Source organism: Somniosus microcephalus, chromosome 24, assembly GCF_052327205.1.
Source record: "Somniosus microcephalus isolate GS21.2 chromosome 24, FLI_Smic_1.0, whole genome shotgun sequence".
NCBI lineage: Eukaryota > Metazoa > Chordata > Chondrichthyes > Squaliformes > Somniosidae > Somniosus > Somniosus microcephalus.
Genome location: NC_141010.1, coordinates 4,071,301 through 4,096,302, shown reverse-complemented (window position 1 = coordinate 4,096,302; position 25,002 = coordinate 4,071,301). Strand labels below are relative to the sequence as shown.

The 25,002-nt window shown below is 47.9% G+C and overlaps 1 protein-coding gene across 7 annotated transcripts in view; it reads left to right on the top strand.

Annotated features, from left to right (window-relative positions):
- Positions 1-3,522: 3,522 nt before the first annotated feature.
- smarce1 (SWI/SNF related BAF chromatin remodeling complex subunit E1) overlaps positions 3,523-25,002 on the top strand; it is an 81,934-nt gene continuing 60,454 nt past the window's right edge. For 2 of the 7 annotated variants that reach the window (XM_085966085.1, XM_085966079.1), the window contains exons 1-3: positions 3,524-3,802; positions 6,070-6,105; positions 11,687-11,730. In XM_085966085.1, coding sequence (XP_085822211.1) covers positions 6,099-6,105; positions 11,687-11,730 — 51 coding nt within the window. In that variant the 5' untranslated portion in view covers positions 3,524-3,802; positions 6,070-6,098. Of the gene's footprint in view, positions 3,803-3,866; positions 4,174-4,322; positions 5,944-6,069; positions 6,106-11,686; positions 11,731-25,002 lie in introns of those variants that run through there. The other 5 variants (XM_085966084.1, XM_085966081.1, XM_085966083.1 and 2 more) reach the window with 5 other exon arrangements.

Here is a 25,002-nt window from a genome sequence, read left to right as displayed (position 1 = left end):
AAGGGCAGTCACTCTCACCTCACCTCTGGAATTCAGCTCTTTTGTCCATGTTCGGACAAAGGCTGCAATGAGATCTGGAGCCGACTGGTCCTGGCAGAACCCAAACTGGGCATCGATGAGCAGGTTATTGATGAGTAAGTGCTGCTTGATAGCACTGTCAACGACACCTTCCATCACTTTGCTGATGATTGAGAGTAGACTGATGGGGTGGTAATTGGCCGGATTGGATTTGTCCTGCTTTTTGTCGACAGGATATACCTGGGCAGTTTTCCAAATTGTCGGATAGATGCCAGTGTTGTAGCTGTACTGGAGCAGCTTGGCTAGAGGCGCGGCTAGTTCTGGAGCACAAGTCTTCAGCACGACAGCCGGGATGTTATCAGGGCCCATAGCCTTTGCTGTATCCAGTGCGCTCAGCCACTTCTTGATATCACATGAAGTGAATCAAATTGGCTGAAGACTGGCTTCCGTGATGGTGGGGACCTCAGGAGGAGGCCGATATGGATCATCCACTTGGCACTTCTGGCTGAAGTTGGTTGCAAACGCTTCAGCCTTGTCTCTTGCACTCACGTGCTGGGCTCCGTCATCATTGAGGATGGGGATATTCATGCAGTCTCCTCCTCCCGTTAGTTGTTTAATGGTCCACCACCATTCACAACTGGATGTGGCAGGACTGCAGAGCTTTGATCTGATCCGTTGGTTGTGGGATCGCTTAGCCCTGCCTATAGCATGCTGCTTCCGCTTTTTAGCATGCATGTAGTCCTGTGTTGCAGCTTCCCCAGGTTGGCACCTCATTTTTAGGTGCACCTGGTGCTGCTCCTGGGATGCTCTTCTACACTCCTTATTGAACCAGGGTTGGTCCCCTGGCTTTATTCATTTTTTTATTTGTTTTTATGGGATGTGGGCATCGCCGGCAAGGCGAGCATTTATTGCCCATCCGTAATTGCCCTTGAGAAGGTGGTCATGAGCCGCCTTCTTGAACCGCTGCAGTCCGTGTGGTGAAGGTGCTCCCACAGTGCTGTTAGGGAGGGAGTTCCAGGATTTTGATACTGCGATGGTAATGGTAGAGTGAGGGTTATACCAGGCCATGAGGTTACAGATTGTGGTGGAATACAATTCTGCTGCTGCTGATGGCCCAGAGCGCCTCATAGATGCCCAGTTTTGAGCTGCTAGATCTGTTCTGAATCTATCCCACTTAGCACGGTGGTAGTGCCACACAACACGATGGAGGGTGTCCTCAGTGTGAAGACGGGACTTTGTCTCCACAACGACTATGCGATGGTCACTGCTACCAATGCTCTCATGGACAGATCCATCTGTGACAGATAGATTGGTGAGGAAGAGGTCAAGTAGGTTTTTCCCTCGTGTTGGTTCTCTCACCACCTGTCGCAGCCAGACTGGCAGCTATGTCCTTCAGAACTCGGCCAGCTCGGTCAGTAGTGGTGCTACTGAGCCACTCTTGGTGATGGACATTGAAGTCCCCCACCCAGAGTACATTCTGTGCCCTTGCTACTCTCAGTGCTTCTTCCAAGTGGTGTTCAACATGGAGGAGTACTGATTCATCCGCTGAGGGAGGGCGGTAGGTGGTAATCAGCAGGAGGTTGCCTTGCCCGTGCTTGACCTGATGCCATGAAACTTCATGGGGTCCAGAGTCGATGTTGAGGACTGCCAGGGCCACTCCCTCCCGACTGTATGCCACTGAGCCGCCACCCCTGGTGGGTCTGACCTGCCGGTGGGACGGGACATACCCAGGAATGGTGATGGAGGAGTTTGGGACATTGGCTGAAAGTGATGATTCTGTGAGTATGACTATGTCAGGCTGTTGCTTGACTAGTCTGTGGGACAGCTCTCCCAATTTTGGCACAAGACCCCAGATGTTAGTGAGGAGGACTTTGCAGGGCTGACTGGGCTGGGTGTGCCTTTGCCGTGTTCGAAGCCGGCGCCGAGGTCGATTCCAGGTGCTCTGTCCGGTTTGATTCTTATTATTGTTTCTTGGAGTCACATAACGGCCAGACCAGGTAAAGAGGCAGATTTCTTTCCCTAAAGGGACATTGGTGAACCAGATGAGTTTTTACAACAATCCGATAGTTTCATGGTCATCATTACTGATACTAGCTTCTCATTCCAGATTTATTTAATTAACTGAATTTAAATTCCCCAGCTGCCGTGGTGGGATTTGAGCTTTTGTCTCCCGATTATCTGGTTTTAGAGATGTTGATTGAGGGATAAATATTGGCCCCAGGGCACCGGGGAGAACTTCCAGTGCCATGGGATCTGTTGCGTCCACCTGAGAGGGCAGATGGGGCCCCGGTTGAACATCTCATCTGAAAGACGGCACCTCTGACAGTGCGGCACTCCCTCAGTACTGCAGCAGAGTGTCAGCCTGGAGTTTGCGTTCGAGTCTCTGGAGTGTGGACTTGAACCCACAACCTTCGGACTCAGAGGTGCGAGAAGTGCAAATAACCTGAGATTGGAATTGCCCCGAATGAAATGAATATATCTGTGGGGTGTGGAATATTGACACTTCTCCCAAATTCCCTGTTGGATTTATTAATGACTATCTTATATTATCCACTCTGGTGGCAAAAACAGGAAGGCACATTATCTGAATGGCAATAGATTGGGAGAAGGGGAAGTGCAACGAGACCTGGGTGTCCTTGTGCACCAGTCGCTGAAGGTAAGCATGCAGGTGCAGCAGGCGGTTAAGAAGGCAAATGGTATGTTGGCCTTCATAGCGAGGATTAGAGTACAGGAGCAAGGATGTCTTGCTGCAGTTGTACAGGGCTTTGGTGAGACCATACCTTGAGTATTGTGTGCAGTTTTGGTTGCCTTATCTGAGGAAGGATGTTCTTGCCATGGAAGGAGTTCAGCGAAGATTCACCAGGCTGATACCTGGGATGGCAGGAATGACGTATGAGGAGAGATTGGGTCGACTGGGCTTATACTCACTGGAGTTTAGAAGAATGAGAGGGGATCTCATTGAAACTTATAAAATTCTAACAGGACTGGACAGACTAGATGCAGGAAGGATGTTCCCGATGGTCGGGGAGTCCAGAACCAGGGGTCACAGTCTAAGGATAAGGGGTAAGCCATTTAGGACTGAGATGAGGAGGAATTTCTTCACCCAGAGAGTGGTGAACCTGTGGAATTCTCTACCACAGAAGGTAGTTGAGGCCAATTCATTAAATATATTCAAGAAAGAATTGGATATATTTCTTAAGGCTAAAGGGATCAAGGGATATGGGGAGAAAGCAGGGACAGGGTACTGAATTTGGATGATCAGCCATGATCTCATTGAATGGTGGAGCAGGCTCGAGGGGCCGAATGGCCTACTCCTGCTCCTATCTTCTATGTTTCTGTGGGAATCACCATTCTTTGGCTTTCCCCGGTGGAGTTTCCCTCAGCTCAGCAGGCCTCCGGCCGGAATTGCTGCTTCTAAATGAGAGAAAAGCTAATAAAACAAAACCCAAGATGTGAAAGGAGGGACTTTCTGAGCTGAGGCTGAAGACTGTCCCGGGAGCAGCAGCTTTACAAACCTCAGCCACAGATTCTCCGGCGGCGACAGCGGATCCCAGCGCCGCTCCCTGCTCCAGTGACATTAGAAAATCCGCGGGATATTGCTGGCCGTTTCCCGCCGGGTGGATTTAAAGAGAAACAAAAGGATTGATTGTCTGAGCGGCGAATCTGCGGCCGGCAGTCACAGCGGCGGCTGGCCTGGGCGCGGCGCGGCTTTCCGTCAATTCAAGAAAATTCCGAGCGGCGCAGAGCGGGCGTGAGTGTGGCGGGAGAGCGGCGCAGAGCGGGCGTGAGTGTGGCGGGAGAGGGCGCGGCGCGGAATCCTCCCTCACGGGTCCAACGGCGCGGCGGCCGCGCGCGGCCAGCGGACAACAGGCGCGTGCCCGGCTTCCCGCCCAAGGCCCGGCCCCGGACTCTCCTCAGGCTCCAGGCCCCAGACTCTCCTCAGTGAGGCCGCCGCCATTACCTCAGCCGCTGGCCCCGGAGTCCCCGCCGCCTCACTGAGCCCGGCCAACTTTACCTCAGCTTCCGGCTCGGACTCCAGTCAGCCGCCCCGAGCCCGGCCGCTACCCCTGGCTCCGGCCCCGCCGCCTCAGACTCCCCGCGGGCTTTACCTCAGCTTCACCGCCCCGGACTCCGGGCCCCGAGCCCCGGCCTCAGGTTGTACCGCCGCCCTCGCGCTTTGTTTTTCTTTCCTTGTCTCTTTGTTTTATCTCTTTCCGGGCCTGAGGCCCCGGCCTCCCCTCCCCTCCCCTCAGTAACCGGGCCCCGGCCTCCCCTCCCCTCCCCTCAGTAACCGGGCCCCGGCCTCCCCTCCCCTCAGTAACCGGGCCCCGGCCTCCCCTCCCCTCAGTAACCGGGCCCCGGCCTCCCCTCGCTTCCACAGCAGCCCTTTCACCCAGAATAATCACTGATAATATTCAGCAGATGGCGGGTTTGTGGTGATTCTCACCCTCTCCCCGTGTGTGGAGGCTCTGGAGACAGATTTACTGGGATGATATCCGAGCTGAGCGATTCTAACTATCGGGGCAGGCTGGGGCTCTTGTCGGTGGAAGGGAAGGCTGAGGGGTGACCCGACGGAGGTCTTTAAAATTATGAAAATACAGGGTAGATGTAGAGAAGATGTTTCCACTTGTGGGGGGACCAGAACCAGGGGCCATCAATATGAGAGTCACTAATAAACCCAATAGGAATTCAGGAGAAACTTCTTTACCCAGAGAGGGGCGAGAATGTGGAACGCGCTACCGAAAGAAAGAACTTGCATTTATATAGCACCTTTCACGACCACCGGACGTCCCAATTTTACAGCCAACGAAGTACTTTTCGGAGTGAGGCCGCTGTTGTAATGTAGGAAACACGGCAGCCAATTTGCGTACAGCAAGCTCCCACAAACAGCAATGTGATAATGAGCAGAGAATCTGTTTTTGTTATGCTGGTTGAGGGATAAATATTGGCCAGGACTCCGGGGAGAACTCCCCCTCTCTTCTTCGAAATAGTGCCATGGGATCTTTTACGTCCACCTGAGAGGGCAGACCTTGGTTTAATGTCTCATCCAAAAGACGGCGTCTCCGACAGTGCAGTGCTCCCTCAGTGGAGTGTCAGCCTGGATTTTTGTGCTCAAGTCTCAAGTGGGACATCAACCTTCTGACTCGGGCAAGAGTGCTGCCCACTGAGCCACGGCTTACGCGTGATGTCGGCCAGTACACTCGGGGCTTTCCGCAGTTCGGTGGGCACCGCGAGGCACAGAGTACAGTGAGGGGCATAGCTAATCCCCAAATTCTTTCACTAAAGCAGAAGATTTTGGCTGAAATTGCAGGCATTTCCACTAATTTCTTGCTGAGAAATTGCAGCTGATTATGGATGTGGGTATTTTATGTTGATAATTGCCACAGTGCCTGAGGCACTTCCCTTTATTCCAATTCATGCTGGCACTCTACTTCCTCGGTTGAAGGAGGAGTTGGATATATTTCTTAAGGCTAAAGGGATCAAGGAACATGGGGAGAAGGCAGGGACAGGGTACTGAATTTGGATGATCAGCCATGATCGCATTGAATGGCGGAGCAGGCTCGAGGGGCCGAATGGCCTACTCCTGCTCCTATCTTCTATGTTTCTATGTAAAGCTGGGGTACGCTTCTCTTGCCTCCCATTGATCGTGCTAGTACTCTACTCACCTTTCCCCAACACCCCCTCTCAGCTTCTACCTCCTGCTTCAGTGGTTGACATTGCACTGGGAGTGTCAGCCTAGACTATGTGCTAAAGTCTCTGGAGTGGGGCATGAGCCCATGACCTTCTGACTCGGTGTTGTGGTGAGAGTGTTGCCACTGAGCCAAGGCAAGCATCGTTACCTATGAAATGGCCCTTTTGAGCAGCTGATCCACACAGACCAGGGAGGCTCCAGTTTCCATTCCCAATCTGTGCTGGTTGTGAAAGGTACCTTACAAGTGCAAGTCTTTCTTCATATTTTAAATGCGTCAAAGATGCAAACAGACAGTAGACGGAACGTGTGCTGTTTCCAGGAGATTTTGCTTTACTGATCTTTCTTTCCTTCTATTTCAGATAGTGTGGAAGAACCTGCTGGCATCATCATGTCAAGTAAGAGAAAGATTATGTTGCTTTAAATTTGTTATTGAATGACAATGCAAATGTTGACTAGTATCATCAGAAATTACTGGCCTCGCAACAGTCACTTGAAGCTTTGTTTAGTTTTTGGTCTGGTAGAAAGCTTCAAGCACATAGCTGGCTCAAGTCTGTTGTTCTTCCCTCTACCATCACCTCCCCCCCCCCCCCCCCCCCCCCCCCAGTGCTCCCATTCTGGACCTCTTATCCAGCTTGTGGTGATGTTGATCCTCTGTCCAGTACGCAGAATGGCAACTGGAGATTCTTTAGTGTGTTAAATGGAGTCTTGATAATTTTATGAAAGCACATTTTTTCAAGCTCAAGGAGAAAATTCTTTTGCTCCTCATTTGCTCAGTGCGGACCCGGCCCTCGCTTGCTCGGTGCGGACCCGGCCCTCGCTTGCTCGGTGCGGACCCGGCCCTCGCTTGCTCGGTGCGGACCCGGCCCTCGCTTGCTCGGTGCGGACCCGGCCCTCGCTTGCTCGGTGCGGACCCGGCCCTCGCTTGCTCGGTGCGGACCCGGCCCTCGCTTGCTCGGTGCGGACCCGGCCCTCGCTTGCTCGGTGCGGACCCGGCCCTCGCTTGCTCGGTGCGGACCCGGCCCTCGCTTGCTCGGTGCGGACCCGGCCCTCGCTTGCTCGGTGCGGACCCGGCCCTCGCTTGCTCGGTGCGGACCCGGCCCTCGCTTGCTCGGTGCGGACCCGGCCCTCGCTTGCTCGGTGCGGACCCGGCCCTCGCTTGCTCGGTGCGGACCCGGCCCTCGCTTGCTCGGTGCGGACCCGGCCCTCGCTTGCTCGGTGCGGACCCGGCCCTCGCTTGCTCGGTGCGGACCCGGCCCTCGCTTGCTCAGTGTGCTAATTAAAGCACTCCGTTCCAACACTGATCTACCAGATAGTAACTGCTACATTTAGTGACGGACAGCAGTGTGATTGGTCTGATGGACCATGAAGTGCGCTCCAATGTACGCAGACACGCTATATTGTGCACCCACATGCACCATGTTGTTTCACCTTTTTACAAACCATTTCCAGAGTTCGTGGTGCAGTCAATGCACACTATGGATCTGCCAGTGAAAGACCAGTCACTTGTTACTAGTAACCCTGTCTAGTAGTCCTGGAACATTTATTTGGAGTTCTGTCATTTGTCACCCAAATCCACTTTCCCGGGAAACTTCACTCCATACGTCTTGCATTTTTAAATCTGATGGTACACGTTTTATTCATAATACTGATTTTAGCAATGTGGCCTGTGTGGGGGTGCGGTCACTGAATACGGAACAGGAAGTCTGACTGGTCTTTTTTCCCTCTCTAGTCCATATGCATAAAATATAACATCTGTGCTGCCCTGCCTGAAATCAGCTAACTCCTGACACACCACCTCACACCTGGGACCTTCCTACTTTGAATGGCTCTGTACTATACTGTGCAATGTATTCAACCACTGAGTGGCCATGCCCTGTATTTTTTTACCATAACTTTAAACACCAACTTTCTGCCCATTACTTTTCAGATTTAAAAATAAATTCATGTCATCTTTGCTTGTCGCTCTCTCTAAATGACAAAGTAGTGGAATTGTGACTATTGTTAAACCATTCTTTTACTATTTTTATGTTATTCTCTACTTTCTCTGGAATGTTTCTCTGAGCAATCCTTCATCCACTCGGGCTGGTATATTGTTATTGGCATTCTATTTGACCTCGAGGTTGAAGGGAGAAAGCTGGTGAACATTGGAAGGAACAATAATGGGAGCAAGTCTGTAATTATGTGAGAGTATTCAAGGCTCATGCTGTCTCTGGGGAAGCACTGTTACAGGAATATTGTTCTTGTAATCTGTTGGAATATTCCAACAAGAAATAAAACCTTTTAATTTTGCTGCATATACTGACATCTAACAAACCTGACTATTATAAGACAAATCCAAAAAATCCATGATCTTTCTATAAGACAAGGGTGAACATTACAAAGTCCCCATCCAGCAAAAAATCTCCCCTTCCTGTCAATACAATTTCTATCTGCTCTTTCTCATTTCAATTCGCACATTTCTACCAGTGTTGCTCTGTGGCTTCAGATCTGTGATATTTAAATGGAAACCTCTTTATTTCTTTCAACTCCGTCCTGGCTCCCATTGCTGATTTTAAATCTCTCTATCTATCCTGCTGGGCTGTCTCTTTCTAAATCTCCTCTCCCTCTATATATCCTGTTGTACTGTCTCCAGTTCTAAATCTAAAGTTAGGAGCTTGGAGGGAAACCTGCCATTTAAATGTCACAAATCTGGAGTGGGGTGGAGCAACGCCTGGTAGGAATGCGTTGGTATGAAGCAGCTGCTCGGTCCAGCATCTGGGGGGGGGAAAACACAGCAGTTTTGGGCCGCCACCTGCACAACCTGGTGCTCCCCGGCCTTTGCCAATGCCACACTTGAGCCGTGTGCCAGAGGATGTGTAAGGGCAGCCCAGGTGACTCGTCCTGCCCTGTGGGAAAGTGCCTCTCCGCCATCCTCAGCCCAGGTGACTCGTCCTGCCCTGTGGGAAAGTGCCTCTCCGCCACCCTCATCCCCAGCCCAGGTGACTCGTCCTGCCCTGTGGGAAAGTGCCTCTCCGCCATCCTCAGCCCAGGTGACTCGTCCTGCCCTGTGGGAAAGTGCCTCTCCGCCATCCTCAGCCCTCAGCCCAGGTGACTCGTTCTGCCCTGTGGGAAAGTGCCTCTCCGCCACCCTCATCCCCAGCCCAGGTGACTCGTCCTGCCCTGTGGGAAAGTGCCTCTCCGCCACCCTCATCCCCAGCCCAGGTGACTCGTCCTGCCCTGTGGGAAAGTGCCTCTCCGCCATCCTCAGCCCTCAGCCCAGGTGACTCGTTCTGCCCTGTGGGAAAGTGCCTCTCCGCCACCCTCATCCCCAGCCCAGGTGACTCGTTCTGCCCTGTGGGAAAGTGCCTCTCCGCCACCCTCATCCCCAGCCCAGGTGACTCGTCCTGCCCTGTGGGAAAGTGCCTCTCCGCCATCCTCAGCCCTCAGCCCAGGTGACTCGTTCTGCCCTGTGGGAAAGTGCCTCTCCGCCACCCTCATCCCCAGCCCAGGTGACTCATCCTGCCCTGTGGGAAAGTGCCTCTCCGCCATCCTCACCCTCAGCCCAGGTGACTCGTCCTGCCCTGTGGGAAAGTGCCTCTCCGCCATGCTCAGCCCAGGTGACTCGTCTTGCCCTGTGGGAAAGTGCCTCTCCGCCATCCTCACCCTCAGCCCAGGTGACTGGTTCTGCCCTGTGGGAAAGTGCCTCTCCGCCACCCTCATCCCCAGCCCAGGTGACTGGTCCTGCCCTGTGGGAAAGTGCCTCTCCGCCATCCTCAGCCCAGGTGACTCGTCCTGCCCTGTGGGAAAGTGCCTCTCCGCCACCCTCAGCCTCAGCCCAGGTGACTCGTCCTGCCCTGTGGGAAAGTGCCTCTCCGCCACCCTCAGCCTCAGCCCAGGTGACTGGTCCTGCCCTGTGGGAAAGTGCCTCTCTGCCATCCTCACCCTCAGCTCAGGTGACTCGTCCTGCCCTGTGGGAAAGTGCCTCTCTGCCATCCTCACCCTCAGCTCAGGTGACTCGTCCTGCCCTGTGGGAAAGTGCCTCTCCGCCATCCTCACCCTCAGCCCAGGTGACTGGTCCTGCCCTGTGGAAAGTGCCTCTCTGCCATCCTCATCCAATGGCTCAGGCCAGGAAATCTGTGTACAGTTCAAGCTCAAAAAAGAAAGACTTGTATTTCTACAGCACCTTTCACCACCTCAGGATGTCCCAAAGTGCTTTACAGCCAATTAATTACTTTTGAAGTGTAGTCACTGTTGTAATGTCGGAAAAATAAAGTGTATATATAATAATAATAATCAACTTTATTGTCATTGTTAGTGCACAAGTGCAGTACAACGAAATGTAGGCTTGCCGCTCCCGAGAGTGTACATTTAGATTAAGGAGACAATACTTCTGATATGAGGTATTTCACCCATCTCCCACCATAGTTAAACAGTTGATATTGATAATCGTGTGGTAGGACTTCCTTCCAATTTAAGGAGGGGGGGAAAAGAATGAGTTGAACATTTTTCTACCGTCTAATTGCTGCTCCAGAGTTCCTGCTGAAAAGTGCATGTGTGAACCTCGGGTTAGGACAGGGTCAGACCTGACTGTGATGCTGCTGCGTCGAATAGCCTGGTTGTCTAGGCATGAGTAAGGTGCCAGAGGGTAGGCGGAGTCTGTGGGACTGTACACCAATAAAAGTCAGCACTGTCGGGAGAAAGAGTAAAGCGGAATGTGTAAGACCAAAGTGGAGCTGTTGAAAGCTGCTGTGTCCATTTATTTTAGATTTAGTTTGGAAGCACTTTACCAACTAACCCTAACTTCCGATTTCTCTGTAAATGAATGCAACAGATTTTGCATTTCCTTCATTCCAGTAATAAACTACGATGAGTGATGTTTTAATTTTGTTGGACCCATTTTGTGAAGCAGAGTAGTCCAGTTAGTAACAATCCAGGACTTTGGATTCAAATCCAGTCCAGACAGATTGGATCAAAGTCTTCTCCCTGCAGACCAAGAATCCTATGTGACTGAGTTTATAGCAATCTCAGCCTGTTTTTGTAATGGGCATGAGTCCGCAACATTAAACTACCCATAAAGTCAATACAGATTGACACTAAATTACTCATCTCATTCAAGGAGGCCGCAAAAATAGCTTGGAATGGAAATAAATGCATCATACTAGTGCAGCAGACTTTTGATGTGACAATGTAATAGGAGCTAGTAAATCCCTCCGCGTAAAAACTGTTTTGGGAAGTGCTTTGAGATGACGTCAAGTTGTGGGGCAGTGTCGTGCTGTTGTTCCACAGTTCATCAGCTGTTCCCTATTGCCAGGCATTGGGTGATGAACTGTAGCCTTACAAAAACTTTAAAAAACTGCACTGTGTACAGATGTTTTTAATCATAGGGTTTGTGTGCTTATGATTCTAGAGTATATTGGGAGCCAAATTAATTTAAGTTTCTAGTAGTTAGACTCCAGGTTTTGATCCAGGATTCTCTTGTCTGTGTCACTTTAGTTTGGAGGGAACTTTCGACTCCAAATTGAGTAAAGCATACTGTGTAGGATCCTTGGACTATAGGGGTATGGGAGCAGAGTGGTTCTGTTACTGGACTAGAAATCCAGAGGCCTGGACTAATGATCTGGAGAACGGAGTTCAAATAAATCTGGAATAAAAAGCTAGTATCAGTAATGGTGACCATGAAATGTTGCAAAAACCCATCTGGTTCACTAATCCCCTTTAGGGAAGGAATCCTGCTGTCCACTCAGTTGTATGAGGCGGCTCACCACCAACTTCTCAAGCCCATTTAGGGATGGGCAATAGATGCTGGCATTGCCATCGACGCCCAATAGAGCCTGTTCTAAAGATCATCTAAAGATTACAGTGTCTGCCCAGTAACTCGCTGAGCCATTCTAACCAGGCAGGTCTTTGTTTTAGACCCTATCTCAGCCAGGCAGATGGCAGGCACTACAGTTGAGCTTTGTGTTTTAATTTTGTGGGTTTTTTTTGGCTTTATTACAGAAAGACCGTCTTACGCACCGCCTCCTGCCCCTGCTCCCACCACTGTAAGTCTTTATATTTGTTTTCATGAATTATTTAAAAAAAAATATTGTATGTTGAAAAATGTTTGCAAAAATAATGGTCAACACAGATGATTCTCAGATGGCGAAAATGCAATGCTGGCTTGTACTGGCGGGTTAAGGTTTCAGCCAGACCTCAGCCAGAGCCTTACGCAAGTGTTGCCATTGCAGGTGGTTTACCTTTGCTGTCTGAGACATCCTGAGGAGGGATTTGGTGCCTGGCACAAGGTCCTGTACATTACCAAATGGCCTCCAGCACCTCTTGGTCATGGAGCGTGAGTGGGAGTAAGAGTAAAGTGTGTGCACTTGTAGCTGTGCCAAGCTCCTTATCTATTAAATAGAGATAAAATATTAATTACATAAAATAAAGAGGAATTAATGTATTGACATAAGAAATACTTGAAGTACATCAAAGCAGAAAGATGCAATCTTGCATTGGCTGTGTTACTTTAAAATCTTAATGATGAGATTTGTGTGAATTATTTTTGCTCCAGTTTTTGTCTTTGCCTTGCCAGAATTTTTTTGCTGATATTAAATACAGTTAAGGCTTTCTAATTACAGTGAGAGGCTTTTATATACAATCTCTCTTAGCTAGAAGGTGGGTTGGAGGTAGCAAGGGGGTTGGGTGGGGCAGCATATGTGTAAGTTGGTAGCAGGAGGGGTGTGGAGTATGTGCAGATGGTAGTGTAGTGTATGGTGATTGAGCAGTAAAATGTTTCTGCTGTGGATATTACTATAACAGCCTGTGCCAGAAGGTTTGATTTGACCAAGAAAATAGAATAGAAATAGACTGAAGTATCATTTTGGTTAAATGGTGTGTGACTGTTACATTAGCCATTCCTGGAGAAGATAACTTTGGAACTCTAGTCCAAACTCTGTGGCTCATTCTTAATGTTCTCAGAAGTGTCCTAAAAGCACTCGGTTGTACAAAATAATCATTATGGAACAATAGATGGCCCACCATCTCTCAGGGCAACCAAGCAAGGCTTTCGCAGTGTTGTCCACATTCCAAGAATGAATAAAGAGGGTTCAGTGTGGCTGCTGGTTCGTCTGACCTTTTGAGGTTGTGGTTGTTAATTACCATTGCATTGAAGTTTCATTGCATTGAAGTTTCATAGCGGTAGCAGCTGCTGGATTGCGTCTGAACCAGTAGATCTTTTGACCACCAAGTTTCAAATGCCAGTGCATTTGGGGGTGGGGGGGGGGGAGGAGGAGAAGTTTCATTCCAAAAGTATTTCAAACTACGCTTTTATATATTTGCCATTTGCAATGAACGAGGTTCCATTCTTGTCCTCGTTTTACTTGTGCAATGATACAATTGTCAAAGTAATGTTACTCATGGAGAGTTGGGATCTAAACCTCTAATTTTAGGACATAGTTACAGTTTTGTATTTGTGGTTTGAAATCTAGGAATTACAAGTTTAGGTGTGTTGCTGTCTCGAATGATCGCAACGTTGGAATGGTTTTGTGTTCCATTCCCTGACCAAGAGCTTGGACAGGCGATCTGTTCCCAGACTGATGCCAGTGTGACACTGGAGTGCGTCTATAGGAGGTATCGATTCGTGATTTGGTGCAGTCACCTCCTGGCTTTGCTATCGGGAACTGGCCCATGTGCAACCTGTTGAAAATCATTTTGAGCACATTTAAAACCCCATGCTCTCGTAATACCATGGTTGTGTTTTTGGGAAGGCGTATGGATACCAGAATGTTGTTACCTTTCAGAGACTGAAGTGTTTGCTTGTGTATTAAACAGAAAATGATTTGGCAAACATTATAGTGTGTCTCAGGAAAGTGCGGTGTGATGCTGCATCGTATTATGAAGCTTCATTAATCTATAATATGGAAAGTACTGGGTACGCTGTAGAGATTTTTAAAACATGAATGTTGGATATATCTGAATTCAAAATGGGGAATGCTGGAAATCTACAACTGGGCCATCAGGATCTGTAAAGGAAATACAGTAAGTTTACATTTCGAGTGGGACCATCATCAAAAATGTTCTGATACGAACGTGCAACCAGCCTTTCTCTTTCAGATGCTGACTGATCTGTATATTGTTAGCGTTTTCTGTTATTACTGTGTGTTTCCCATAATAAACTGGCCCTTGTGCGGTGAACCATAGTATTGAGTCCTCTTTCCTGCTCCGTGACTTCATTTGATTTATTCTTTTTGTTTTAGTCCTCTTGCACCAGCACTCTGAGTGACTGGCTGGGCAGGTGACTTGCTGGCAGGGATCTTCCATCGCAGATTTTGCAACCAGCCATTAAGAGGAGTGTGAGAACATCCTGGGGTAGATTCACCTTCTGTTATAATCTCTGTTTGCACAGAGGGATACCTGACCACTACCCTGTAGCACAGTTGTTCTACGTGTGGAATTGTGAGTGCCAGTCTCCATCCTACTGCTATATGTCATGGTACAGTGATCCCCTAACAGCAGCTGGGTGCCTCTTGTGAAGAGATGGGTTTTTTCTCCCAGAGGCTGTGTAAACGGCCTTCACCAAAACCTGTTGTCAGAATTCATCACATTAACAGTTTGTAAGAGGAACAGTGGCAGTTGAAAGTGTAAACGCTATATCCCTGCTGTTGTGAAGTACACTCCCTGTTTTACAGTGACTACGTTGGATATAAAAGAGAATACAATTCAGCTTTAGATACAAAAGAGAAAATTGCGCCCTGTCACTTTTATTTCAATTGGCCCTACCTTTAGTGGGATTAAAATTTCCAACAGGTGTTAAAGAGAATGAACTAGAGCTGAAAATATGATGATAACCTATATCCAGCTTTGTTGGTTGTTATACCGCACTCCAGCTGTTTAAATAAAATGGGGAGCGGAGTGAAAGAGAGAAGGTTTAGCTCTGTAAGGAGTTATTGTTCCGTTTGTGGCTACATTGTAGCCTAGATCTTCTGATTAGCGTTATTGTATTGCCGATGATAACCCATTTAAAATTAAGCGATTACTGTTAGCGTTAAAATAACACAGATCGGAAAACATAGGCTATTTGTCTGTGCCGCAACTTACTGTTTTGCTTCCCAGTTCACTTAAATTGGCACCGAGCTCTGATCTTTAGGGTGAGTGTTTTAACCGGGAAGGATAACCTGTGAAGCACTTAAACTCTTCAAATATCACACCGTTCAGCTCACAGTCTCCTACTTTTCTGAAATCCTGGTCCCGTGCCCCTGAAACTTCACCCAACAAAACTGCGTGATGCATGAAGTCCTTAAGGAAGAGAAAGCCATTCAGCCCATTGAGCCGATCTTTCGAGTATCCTGTCTGCTCTTCGCATCCTGATGTATTGGCCTCCACTATGCTGCCTTTTTGAGAATAGTTCTTCATATCTATTTTAAATTGATTTTTTTCACTCATTTCTGTTTGTCCTCTGATTCCACTTCCCTGGCTTACTTGTGAAGCAATATTCTAGATTTGCCTGATCTAGATATATCATTTAATAATAACTTGTATACTTTATTTGGGGCTTTTCTTTCTACGTTGTAAGGCTGTGGGTTCTTTCCTTGTGCCTTCTCTCATTCACAACTGGGTATCGGTGTTGTTGCTGCTCTCTGTACCCTCTCCAGTGTCGGTATATGGCTGCTTCACAACAGGCAAATGTTTCAGAGACTAGTCCAAATTTCTCCTCAATAGGACGGTGAGAATGGAATTGAGTTTGTCTCTGGTGCCTACCAGTAGTTAATGTCTTACTAGGCTTACGCATGAAGAATTGCCCCTTTAGCACGGTGTCGGAGGGCTGCTGGGATCTGTAGAGTCAGCACTTTCAGGAGAAAGGATAGAAAATTGGCCCCAAAAAAGTATATGCATACTACGTATAGACCCAACGTCTAATATTTGTAGATATTGTGCCTGCACCGGTTTATCTTTTTGAAATACTGGCACAGTGAATGGGCCACTGCACAAAGTGGGGTGAAGCTGACCATGGATTAAGAAATTGGTGCCTGGGGATTTTCATACTCGCCACAGCTCCCTTATTCTCGTGTGGCTAAGCTATATTTATTTTCTGACTATTTAACAAGTTTGCCCCTCATTATTGTAACTGCAGTAGTTGTTGACGTGCATTAGAAATTTATGACTAACAAATATCACATGCAGATACTTTTTAAATCTGCAACATATATTTTATAGCACTTCTTGCATACAGGGACATCTCTGAGCACCTTCCAACGTGGTGAATAGCAGGGGTGGGGGGGGGGGGGCAAGGAGTGGCTGCTGGTAGTGGAATGGGGAGTGAGAGAGATGTAGGGTCGGAGGGTGTGCGCGGGGACACGAGGCTGGAGGAGGCTATGGAGGAATGCAGGGTTGACTTTCTGAGACATGGGAAGCTTGGCAAGGATGGTTCTGCCTCCGTGCAGGTGTGAACACGGACCGTGGTATTCTGGACGACTTGTAGCTTATGAATTGCAGAAATGGGGAGACTGGCAAAGAGAATGTTAGCAAAGTCTACCTGTAATGTGATCACAGTGGAAACTGTAAATTCATGCTGTTGAGAGGGGAGGTGGGGGCAAAGGCAGGTATTGCTGTGGGGGCGAAACAAAACGATCTTGGTGACGATTCAGATGTGGGGAAAGGGATCTGAACTCGAGGTGTAACAACACGCCAAGGTTCCACACTTCTGCGCTAGGCTGAGGAGGGAGGAGTCGTCGAGGCTGGAGGTGGTGTGGGACTTTGCAGAAGCTGAAGAGAATGGCTTCAGTTTTGCCAACATTTAACTAGAGCAAGTTTTGACTCCTTCAGATCTTAACTGTGGTAGTATTCATATTTCCATTGATTTACTGTGACTGTCAGTTACTTAACCAAAGCTGTGCAGTTATTTCTGGGCAAGATTTTAATTGTGCACTAGATGCAACAGAATTTTTCCAGTTTTTAAAAATTCATTTATGGGATATGGGCATCGCTGGCAAGGCCAGCATTTATTGCCCATCCCTAGTTGCCCTTGAGAAGGTGGGGGTGAGCCGCCGCCTTGAACCGCTGCAGTCCGTGTGGTGAAGGTGCTCCCACAGTGCTGTTCGGGAGGGAGTTCCAGGATTTTGACCCAGCGACGATGAAGGATCGGTGATATACTTCCAAGTCAGGATGGTGTGTGACTTGGAGGGGAACTTGGAGGTGGTGGTGTTTCCATGCGCCTGCTGCCATTGTCCTTCTAGATGGTAGAGGTTGCGGGTTTGGGAGGTGCTGCCGAAGAAGCCTTGGTAAGTTGCTGCAGTGCATCTTGTAGATGGTACACATTTCAGCCACGGTACGCCGGTGGTGGAGGGAGTGAATGTTTAAGGTGGTGGATGAGGTGCCAATCAAACGGGCTGCTTTGTCCTGGATGGTGTCGAGCTTCTTGAGTATTGTTGGAGCTGCACTCATCCAGGCAAGTGGAGAGTACTCCATCACACTCCTGACTTGTGCCTTGTAGATGGTGGAAAGGCTTTGGGGATTTAGGAGGTGAGACACTCGCCACAGAATACCCAGCCTCTGACCTGCATTTGTAGCCACAGTATTTATGTGGCTGGTCCAGTTAAGTTTCTGGTCAATGGTGACCCCCCCCCCCCCCCCAGGATGATGATGGTGGGGGATTCGGCGATGGTAATGCCGTTGAATGTCAAGGGGCGATGGTTAGACTATCACTTGTTGGAGATAATCATTGCCTGGCACTTGTGTGGCGCGAATGTTACCTGCCACTTATCAGCCCAAGACTGAATGTCGTCCAGATCTTGCTGCATGCGGGCATGGACTGTTTCATTATCTGAGGAGTTGCGAATGGCGCTGAATACTGCAGTCATCAGCGAACATCCCCACTTCTGACCTTATGATGGCGGGAAGGTCATTGATGAAGCAGCTGAAGATGGTTGGGCCTAGGGCACTGCCCTGAGGAACGCCTGCAGCGATGTCCTGGGGCTGTGATGATTGACCTCCAACCACCACAACCATCTTCCTTTGTGCTAGGTATGATTCCAGCCAGTGGAGAATTTGTCCCTGATTTCCATTGACTCCTTGATGCCACACTCTCTGAAATGCTGCCTTGATGTCAAGGGCAGTCACTCTCCCCTCACCTCTGGAATTCAGCTCTTTTGTCCATGTTTGGACCAAGGCTGTCATGAGGTCTGGAGTCGAGTGGTTCTGGCAGAACCCAAACTGGGCATCGGTGAGCAGGTTATTGGTGAGTAAGTACCACTTGATAGCACTGTCAACAACACCTTCCACCTTTGCTGATGATTGAGAGTAGACTGATGGGGCGGTAATTGGCCAGATTGGATTTGTCCTGCTTTTTGTGGACAGGGTATACCTGGGCAGTTTTCCACATTGTCGGATAGATGCCAGTGTTCTAGCTGTACTGGAGCAGCTTGGCTAGTTCTGGAGCACAAGTCTTCAGCACGACATCCGGGATGTTGTCAGGGCCCATAGCCTTCGCTGTATCCAGTGCGCTCAGCTGTTTTTGATACCACGTGGAGTGAATCGAATTGGCTGAAGACTGGCTTCTGTGATGGTGGGGACCTCAGGAGGAGGCCGATATGGATCATCCACTTGGCACTTCTGGCTGACGATGGTTGCAAACGCTTCAGCTTTGGCTTTTGCACTGGGCTCCACCATCATTGAGGATGGGGGGATATTCATTGAGCCTCCTCCTCCTCCCGTTAGTTGTTTAATAGTCTAACACCATTCACGACTGGATGTGGCAGGATTGCAGAGCTTTGATCTGATCAGTTGATTGTGGGATCGCTTAGCTCTGCCTATAGCATGCTGATTCCGCTTTTTAGCATGCATGTGGTCCTGTGTTGCAGCTTCCCCAGGTTGGCATCGCATTTTTATGTACGCCTGGTGCTGCTCCTGGCATGCTTTTCTACACTCCTTATTAAACCAGGGTTGGTCCCCTGGCTTGATGGTAATGGTAGAGTGAGGGATATGCCGGGCCATGAGGTTACAGATTGTGGTGGAATACAATTTTGCTGCTGCTGATGGCCCACAGTGCTTCATGGATGCCCAGTTTTGAGCTGCAAGATCTGTTCTGAATCTATCCTATTTAGCACGGTGGTAGTGCCACACAACACGATGGAGTGTGTCCTCAGTGTGAAGATGGGACTTCGTCTCCACAATGACGGTGCAGTGACCACCGCACAAATGCTGTCATGGACAGATGCATCTGCGACAGGTAGATTGGTGAGAACGGGGTCAAGTAGATTTTTCCCATCATGTTGGTTCTCTCACCACCTGTCGCATGCGGCCCAGACTGGCAACTATGTCCTGCAGGACTTGGCCAGCTCGGTCAGTAGTGGTGCTCCCGAGCCACTCTTGGTGATGGTACATTCTGTGCCCTTGCTACTCCCAGTGCTTCTTCCAAGTGGTGTTCAACATTGATTGATCAGCTGAGGGAGGGCGGTAGGTGGTAATCAGCAGGAGGTTTCCTTGCCCGTGCTTGACCTGAAGCCATGAAACTTCATGGGGTCAGGAGTCAATGTTGAGGACTCCCAGGGCCACTCCCTCCCGACTGTATACCACTGGTGGATCTGTCCTGCTGGTGGAACAGGACATACCCAGGGATGGTGATGGAGGAGTTGGGACATTGGCTGAAAGGTATGATTCTGTGAGTATGACTATGTCAGGCTGTTGCTTGACTAGTCTGTGGGACAGCTCTCCCCAGATGTTGGTGAGGAGGACTTTACAGGGTCGCCTGGGCTGGGTGTGCTGTTGTCGTGTCTGTAACTGGTGCCAAGGTTGATACCGGGTGGTCCATCCGGTTTTTAAATTATTTTTTGTAGCTTTTTTTTACAACTGAGTGACTTGCTAGGCCATTTCAGAGGGCAGTTAAGAGTCAACCACATTGCTGTGGGTCTGGAGTCACATATAGGCTAGACCAGGTAAGGACGACAGATTTCCTTCCCTAAAGGACATTCGTGAACCGGATGGGTTTTTACGACCATTACTAATCCTAGCTTTTTATTCCATATTTATTTAATTAACTGAATTTAAATTTCCCAGCTGCCGTGGTGAGATTTGAACTCTCGTCTCCGGATCATTAGTCCAAGCTTCTGGATTAATAGTCCAGTAACATAACCACTATGCTACCATTCCCCAGGATAACGGGAACAGTTCACTTGAAATTTGTCAACTTGTGGTTGCAGCTTGCCAGACACCAAGGTCCTTTTAGGGAAGGAAATCTGCCATCCTCACCTGGCCTGGCCTATACCTGACTCCAGACCAGACCCTGCACTGGAGAGGGTACAGAGGAGATTAATGAGGAGAGATTGGGTCGATTGGGCTTATATTCGCTGGAGTTTAGAAGAATGAGAGGGGATCTCATTGAAACTTATAAAATTCTAACAGGACTAGACAGACTAGATGCAGGGGCAGTCCAGAACCAGGGGTCACAGTCTAAGGATAAGGGGTAAGCCATTTAGGACAGAGATGAGGAGGAATTTCTTCACCCAGAGAGTGGTGAACCTGTGGAATTCTCTACCACAGAAGGCAGTTGAGGCCAATTCATTAAATATATTCAAGAAGGAGTTAGATATATTTAAGGCTAAAGGGATCAAGGGATATGGGGAGAAAGCCGGGACAGGGTATTGAATTTGGATGATCAGCCATGATCTCATTAAATGGCGGAGCAGGCTCGAGGGGCCGAATGGCCGACTCCTCCTATCTTCTATGTTTCTATGAGGATGTTGCCAGGGCTGGAAAACTTTAGCTATGAAGAAAGATTGGATAGGCTGGGGTTGTTTTCTTTGGAACAGAGGAGACTGAGGAGTGATTTAATTGAGATGTATAAAATTATGAGGGGTCTAGATAGAGTGGATAGGAAGGACCTATTTCCCTTAGCAGAGGGGTCAAGAACCAGGGGGCATAGACTTAAAGTAGTTGGTAGAAGGATTAGAGGGGAGATGATGAAAAAAAATTTCACCCAGAGGGTGGTGGGGGTCTGAAACTCACTGGCTGAAAGGGTGGTAGAGGCAGAAACCCTCATCACATTTAAAAAGTACTTGGATGTGCACTTGAAGAGCCGTAACCTACAGGGCTATGGACCAAGAGTGGGAAGGTAGGATTAGGCTGGATAGCTCTTTTCCGACCGGCACGGACACGATGGGCCGAATGGCCTCCTGTGTCATAATTATTCTATGATAAGGTTATTTCCACAGCCTTCATGTTGCAATCTCCCCCTGGCGGCAAGGGTTCGAATCCCACTCCTTAAATAGGTTACTGCTGGCGTTGAATGATGCTGGTCAGAAAACTATAGGATCATAGAAATTGCAGCGTGCAAGTATCTGTGCTGGTCTAGCTCTTCAACTGGAGCTATATACTGTCATCCCATTACACAGTCCTTTCCCCTATTTCCTTTTATGTTCTTCATTTTCAAATACTTATCCAGGTCCCTTTTTTGAGTGCTAGAAGGTGTTCCACAGTCTGAAGTCTTGGGGAAAGAATGAGACTGCATTAACTCTGGATTTGAACCCGGTGAGGAGTGGGGATGCGGAAGAGCGTGTAGGATGGTATATCCAAAGTCCTGGCCAATGTTGGGACGTTGAACCAACCCTTGGTTACAATGTGTATCAGATTACAGCAGCAACATGTCTGCTATTTGGAACTTGAGACTCTATTGTATTAAAACTGCTTTAATTCCACAATGTTTTAATGTTTAAAATAAAGTTTCAAAGTAACTTGCTTGTTGGGGTTTTGTTGAAATTGCTCATGCATTGCTTTATTGATGCCGAGTTATAGTGGTGACCAAACTGTGACTACACCTGTTTACATTGTGTGCTGTCAATCAAGTTTGTGTCTGTAAAACTTTTAAGTGTTATCAAGTTTGGAATTGAGTACCGGTTGGGAACCTGTGCAGGGAGACAGAGGAAAGGGAAGCAAGGATAGAAGCAAAAGACAGGAAGGAGAAAAGCAAATGTGGCAGTCAGAGAAATCAAGGGTTTAAATCAAACATGGCCACAGTAAATAATAATTCTAAAAGGTCTAAGTGTTAAAAAAAACAAGCCTGAAGACGTGTCTTAATGTGAGGAGCATTTGTAATAAGGTGGATGAATTAGCTGCGCAAATAGATGTAAACGGATATGATATAATTGGGATTACGGAGACATGGCTCCAGCGTGACCAAGGCTGGGAATTCAACATCCAGGGGTATTCAATATTCAGGAAAGACAGTCAAAAAGGAAAAGGTGGTGGGGTAGCATTGCTGGTTAAAGAGGAGATTAACACAATAGTAAGGAAGGATATTGGCTCTGATGATGTGGAATCTGTATGGGTGGAGCTGAGAAATACCAAGGGGCAGAAAATGTTAGTGGGAGTTGTATACAGACCCCCAAACAGTAATGCTGAGGTTGGGGATGGCATTAAACGGGAAATTAGAGACGCGTGCAATAAGGGCACAGCAGTTATCATGGGTGACTTTAATCTACATATAGATTGGGCTAACCAAATTAGTAACAATACTGTGGAGGAGGAATTCCTGGAGTGTATACGGGATGGTTTCCTGGACCAATATGTCAAGGAACCAACTAGAGATCAGGCCATCTTAGACTGGGTTTTATGTAATGAGAAAGGATTAATTAGCAATCTTGTTATGCGAGGCCCCTTGGGGCAGAGCGATTATAATATGATAGAATTCTTCATTAAGATGGAGAGTGAAGTATTTGACTCGGAGACTAGGGTCCTGAATTTAAATAAAGGAAACTACGATGGTATGAGGCGTGAGTTGGTTAGGATGGATTGGGGAACGTTACTTAAAGGGTTGATGGTGGATCGGCAATGGCAAACATTTAAAGATCGCATGGATGAACTACAGAATTTGTTCATCCCTGTTTGGCATAAAAATAAAACAAAAAAGGTGACTCAACTGTGGCTAACGAGGGAAATTAGGGATAGCATAAGATCCAAGGCGAGGACATAAAAATTGGCCAGAAAAAGCAGCAAACCTGAGGATTGGGAGCAGTTTAGGATGCAGCAAAGGAGGACAAAGGGATTAATTAAGAAAGGGAAAATAGAATATGAGAGTAAGCTTGCAGGGAACATAAAAACTGACTGTAAAAGCTTCTATAGATATGTGAAGAGAAAAAGATTGGTGAAGTCAAGCGTAGGTCCCTTGCAGTCAGAGTCAGGGGAATTTATAATGAGGAACAAAGAAATGGCAGACCAATTAAATACATACTTTGGTTCTGTCTTCACAAAGGAGGACACAAATAACCTCCCAGAGATGTCGGGGAACATAGGGTCTAATGAGAGGGAGGAACTGAATGAAATCAGTATTTGTAGGAAAATGGTGTTGGGGAAATTGACGGGATTGAAGGCCGATAAATCCCCAGGGCCTGATAATCTACATCCTAGGGTACTTAAGGAAGTGGCCCTAGAAATAGTAGATGCGTTGCTGGTCATCTTCCAAAATTCTATAGACTCGAACAGTTCCCATGGATTGGAGGGTAGCTAATGTTACCCCACTATTCAAAAAAGGTGGTAGAGAGAAAACGGGGAATTATAGACCGGTAAGCCTGACATCGGTAGTGGGGAAAATGCTAGAGTCCATTATAAAAGATGTAATAGCAGAGCCCTTGGAAAACAGTGACAGGATCGGACAAAGTCAACATGGATTTACAAAAGGTAAATCATGCTTGACTAATCTACTGGAATTTTTTGAGGATGTAACTGGTAGAATAGATAAGGGAGAACCAGTAGATGTGGTGTATTTGGACTTTCAGAAGGCTTTCGATAAGGACCTGCATAAGAGATTAGCGTGTAAAGTTGAAGCACATGGGACTGGGGGGTAAGGTACTGTCTTGGATAGAGAACTGGTTGGCAGACAGGAAGCAAAGAGTTGGAATAAACAGGTCTTTTTCCGAGTGGCAGGCAGTGACTAGTGGGGTACCGCAGGGATTGGTGCTAGGACCCCCCAGCTATTCACATTCACAATATATATATATATAAATGATCTAGACGAGGGAACTAGATGTAATATCTCCAAGTTTGCAGACGACACAAAGTTGGGTGGGCGCGTGTGCTGTGAGGAGGATGCAGAGAAACTCCAGGATGATTTGGACAGGTTGGGTGATTGGGCAGATGCATGGCAGATGCAGTATAATGTGGATAAATGCGAGGATATCCACTTTGGTGGGAAAAACAGGAAGGCAGATTATTATCTGAACGGCAATAGATTGGGAGAAGGGGGAAGTGCAACAAGACCTCGGTATCCTTGTGCACCAGTTGCTGAGGGTAAGCATGCAGGTGCAGCAGGCAGTTAAGAAGGCAAATGGTATGTTGGCCTTCATAGCGAGAGGATTCTAGTACAGGAGCAAGGATGTCTTGCTGCAGTTGTACAGAGCCTTGGTGAGACCACACCTTGAGTATTGTGTGCAGTTTTGGTCACCTTATCCGAGGAAGGATGTTCTTGCCATGGAGGGAGTGCAGCGAAGATTCACCAGGCTGATACCTGGGATGGCAGGAATGACGTATGAGGAGAGATTGGGCTTATACTCGCTGGAGTTTAGAAGAATGAGAGGGGATCTCATTGAAACTTATAAAATTCTAACAGGACTAGACAGACTAGATGCAGGAAGGATGTTCCCGACGGTCGGGGAGTCCAGAACCAGGGGTCACAGTCTAAGGATAAGGGGTAAGCCATTTAGGACAGGGATGAGGAGGAATTTCTTCACCCAGAGAGTGGTGAACCTGTGGAATTCTCTACCACAGAAGGCAGTTGAGGCCAATTCATTAAATATATTCAAGAAGGAGTTGGATATATTTCTTGAGGCTAAAGTGATCAAGGGGTATGGGGAGAAAGCAGGGACCGGGTACTGAATTTGGATGATCAGCCATGATCTCATTAAATGGCGAAGCAGGCTCGAGGGGCCGAATCTCCTGCTCCTATCTTCTATGTTTCTATGTAAGTATGATTAAGCAATGTGTGCAGCGGGCACCATATCAGTTAATATCAGTCAATATATTTAATGTAATATAGTAAACATTTTGGATATGCAAATGGTGCTGATTCCAGAGTAATGCTGTGTGTGTGCCAGCTGTTTATCGAGTGTACCAAAGAATAACGCCTGTGCGGCAAAGTAACATGGCGGAGCTGTTGGCAGGCTCACTGATGTGTGGGGAACGCTTTAAACTTGCAGTGCTCTATGTCTTAGTGATTAATGCAAAATAACTCAACCATGGTTGTGAATTGATAAAAGTGAACTATATATTGAGAGAAAGCTTGTGTATGAAGATTATTGTTTAGATATCCAGAGATAGTAATGTACAGTTTATTGAAGATGTACCTCCTGCTT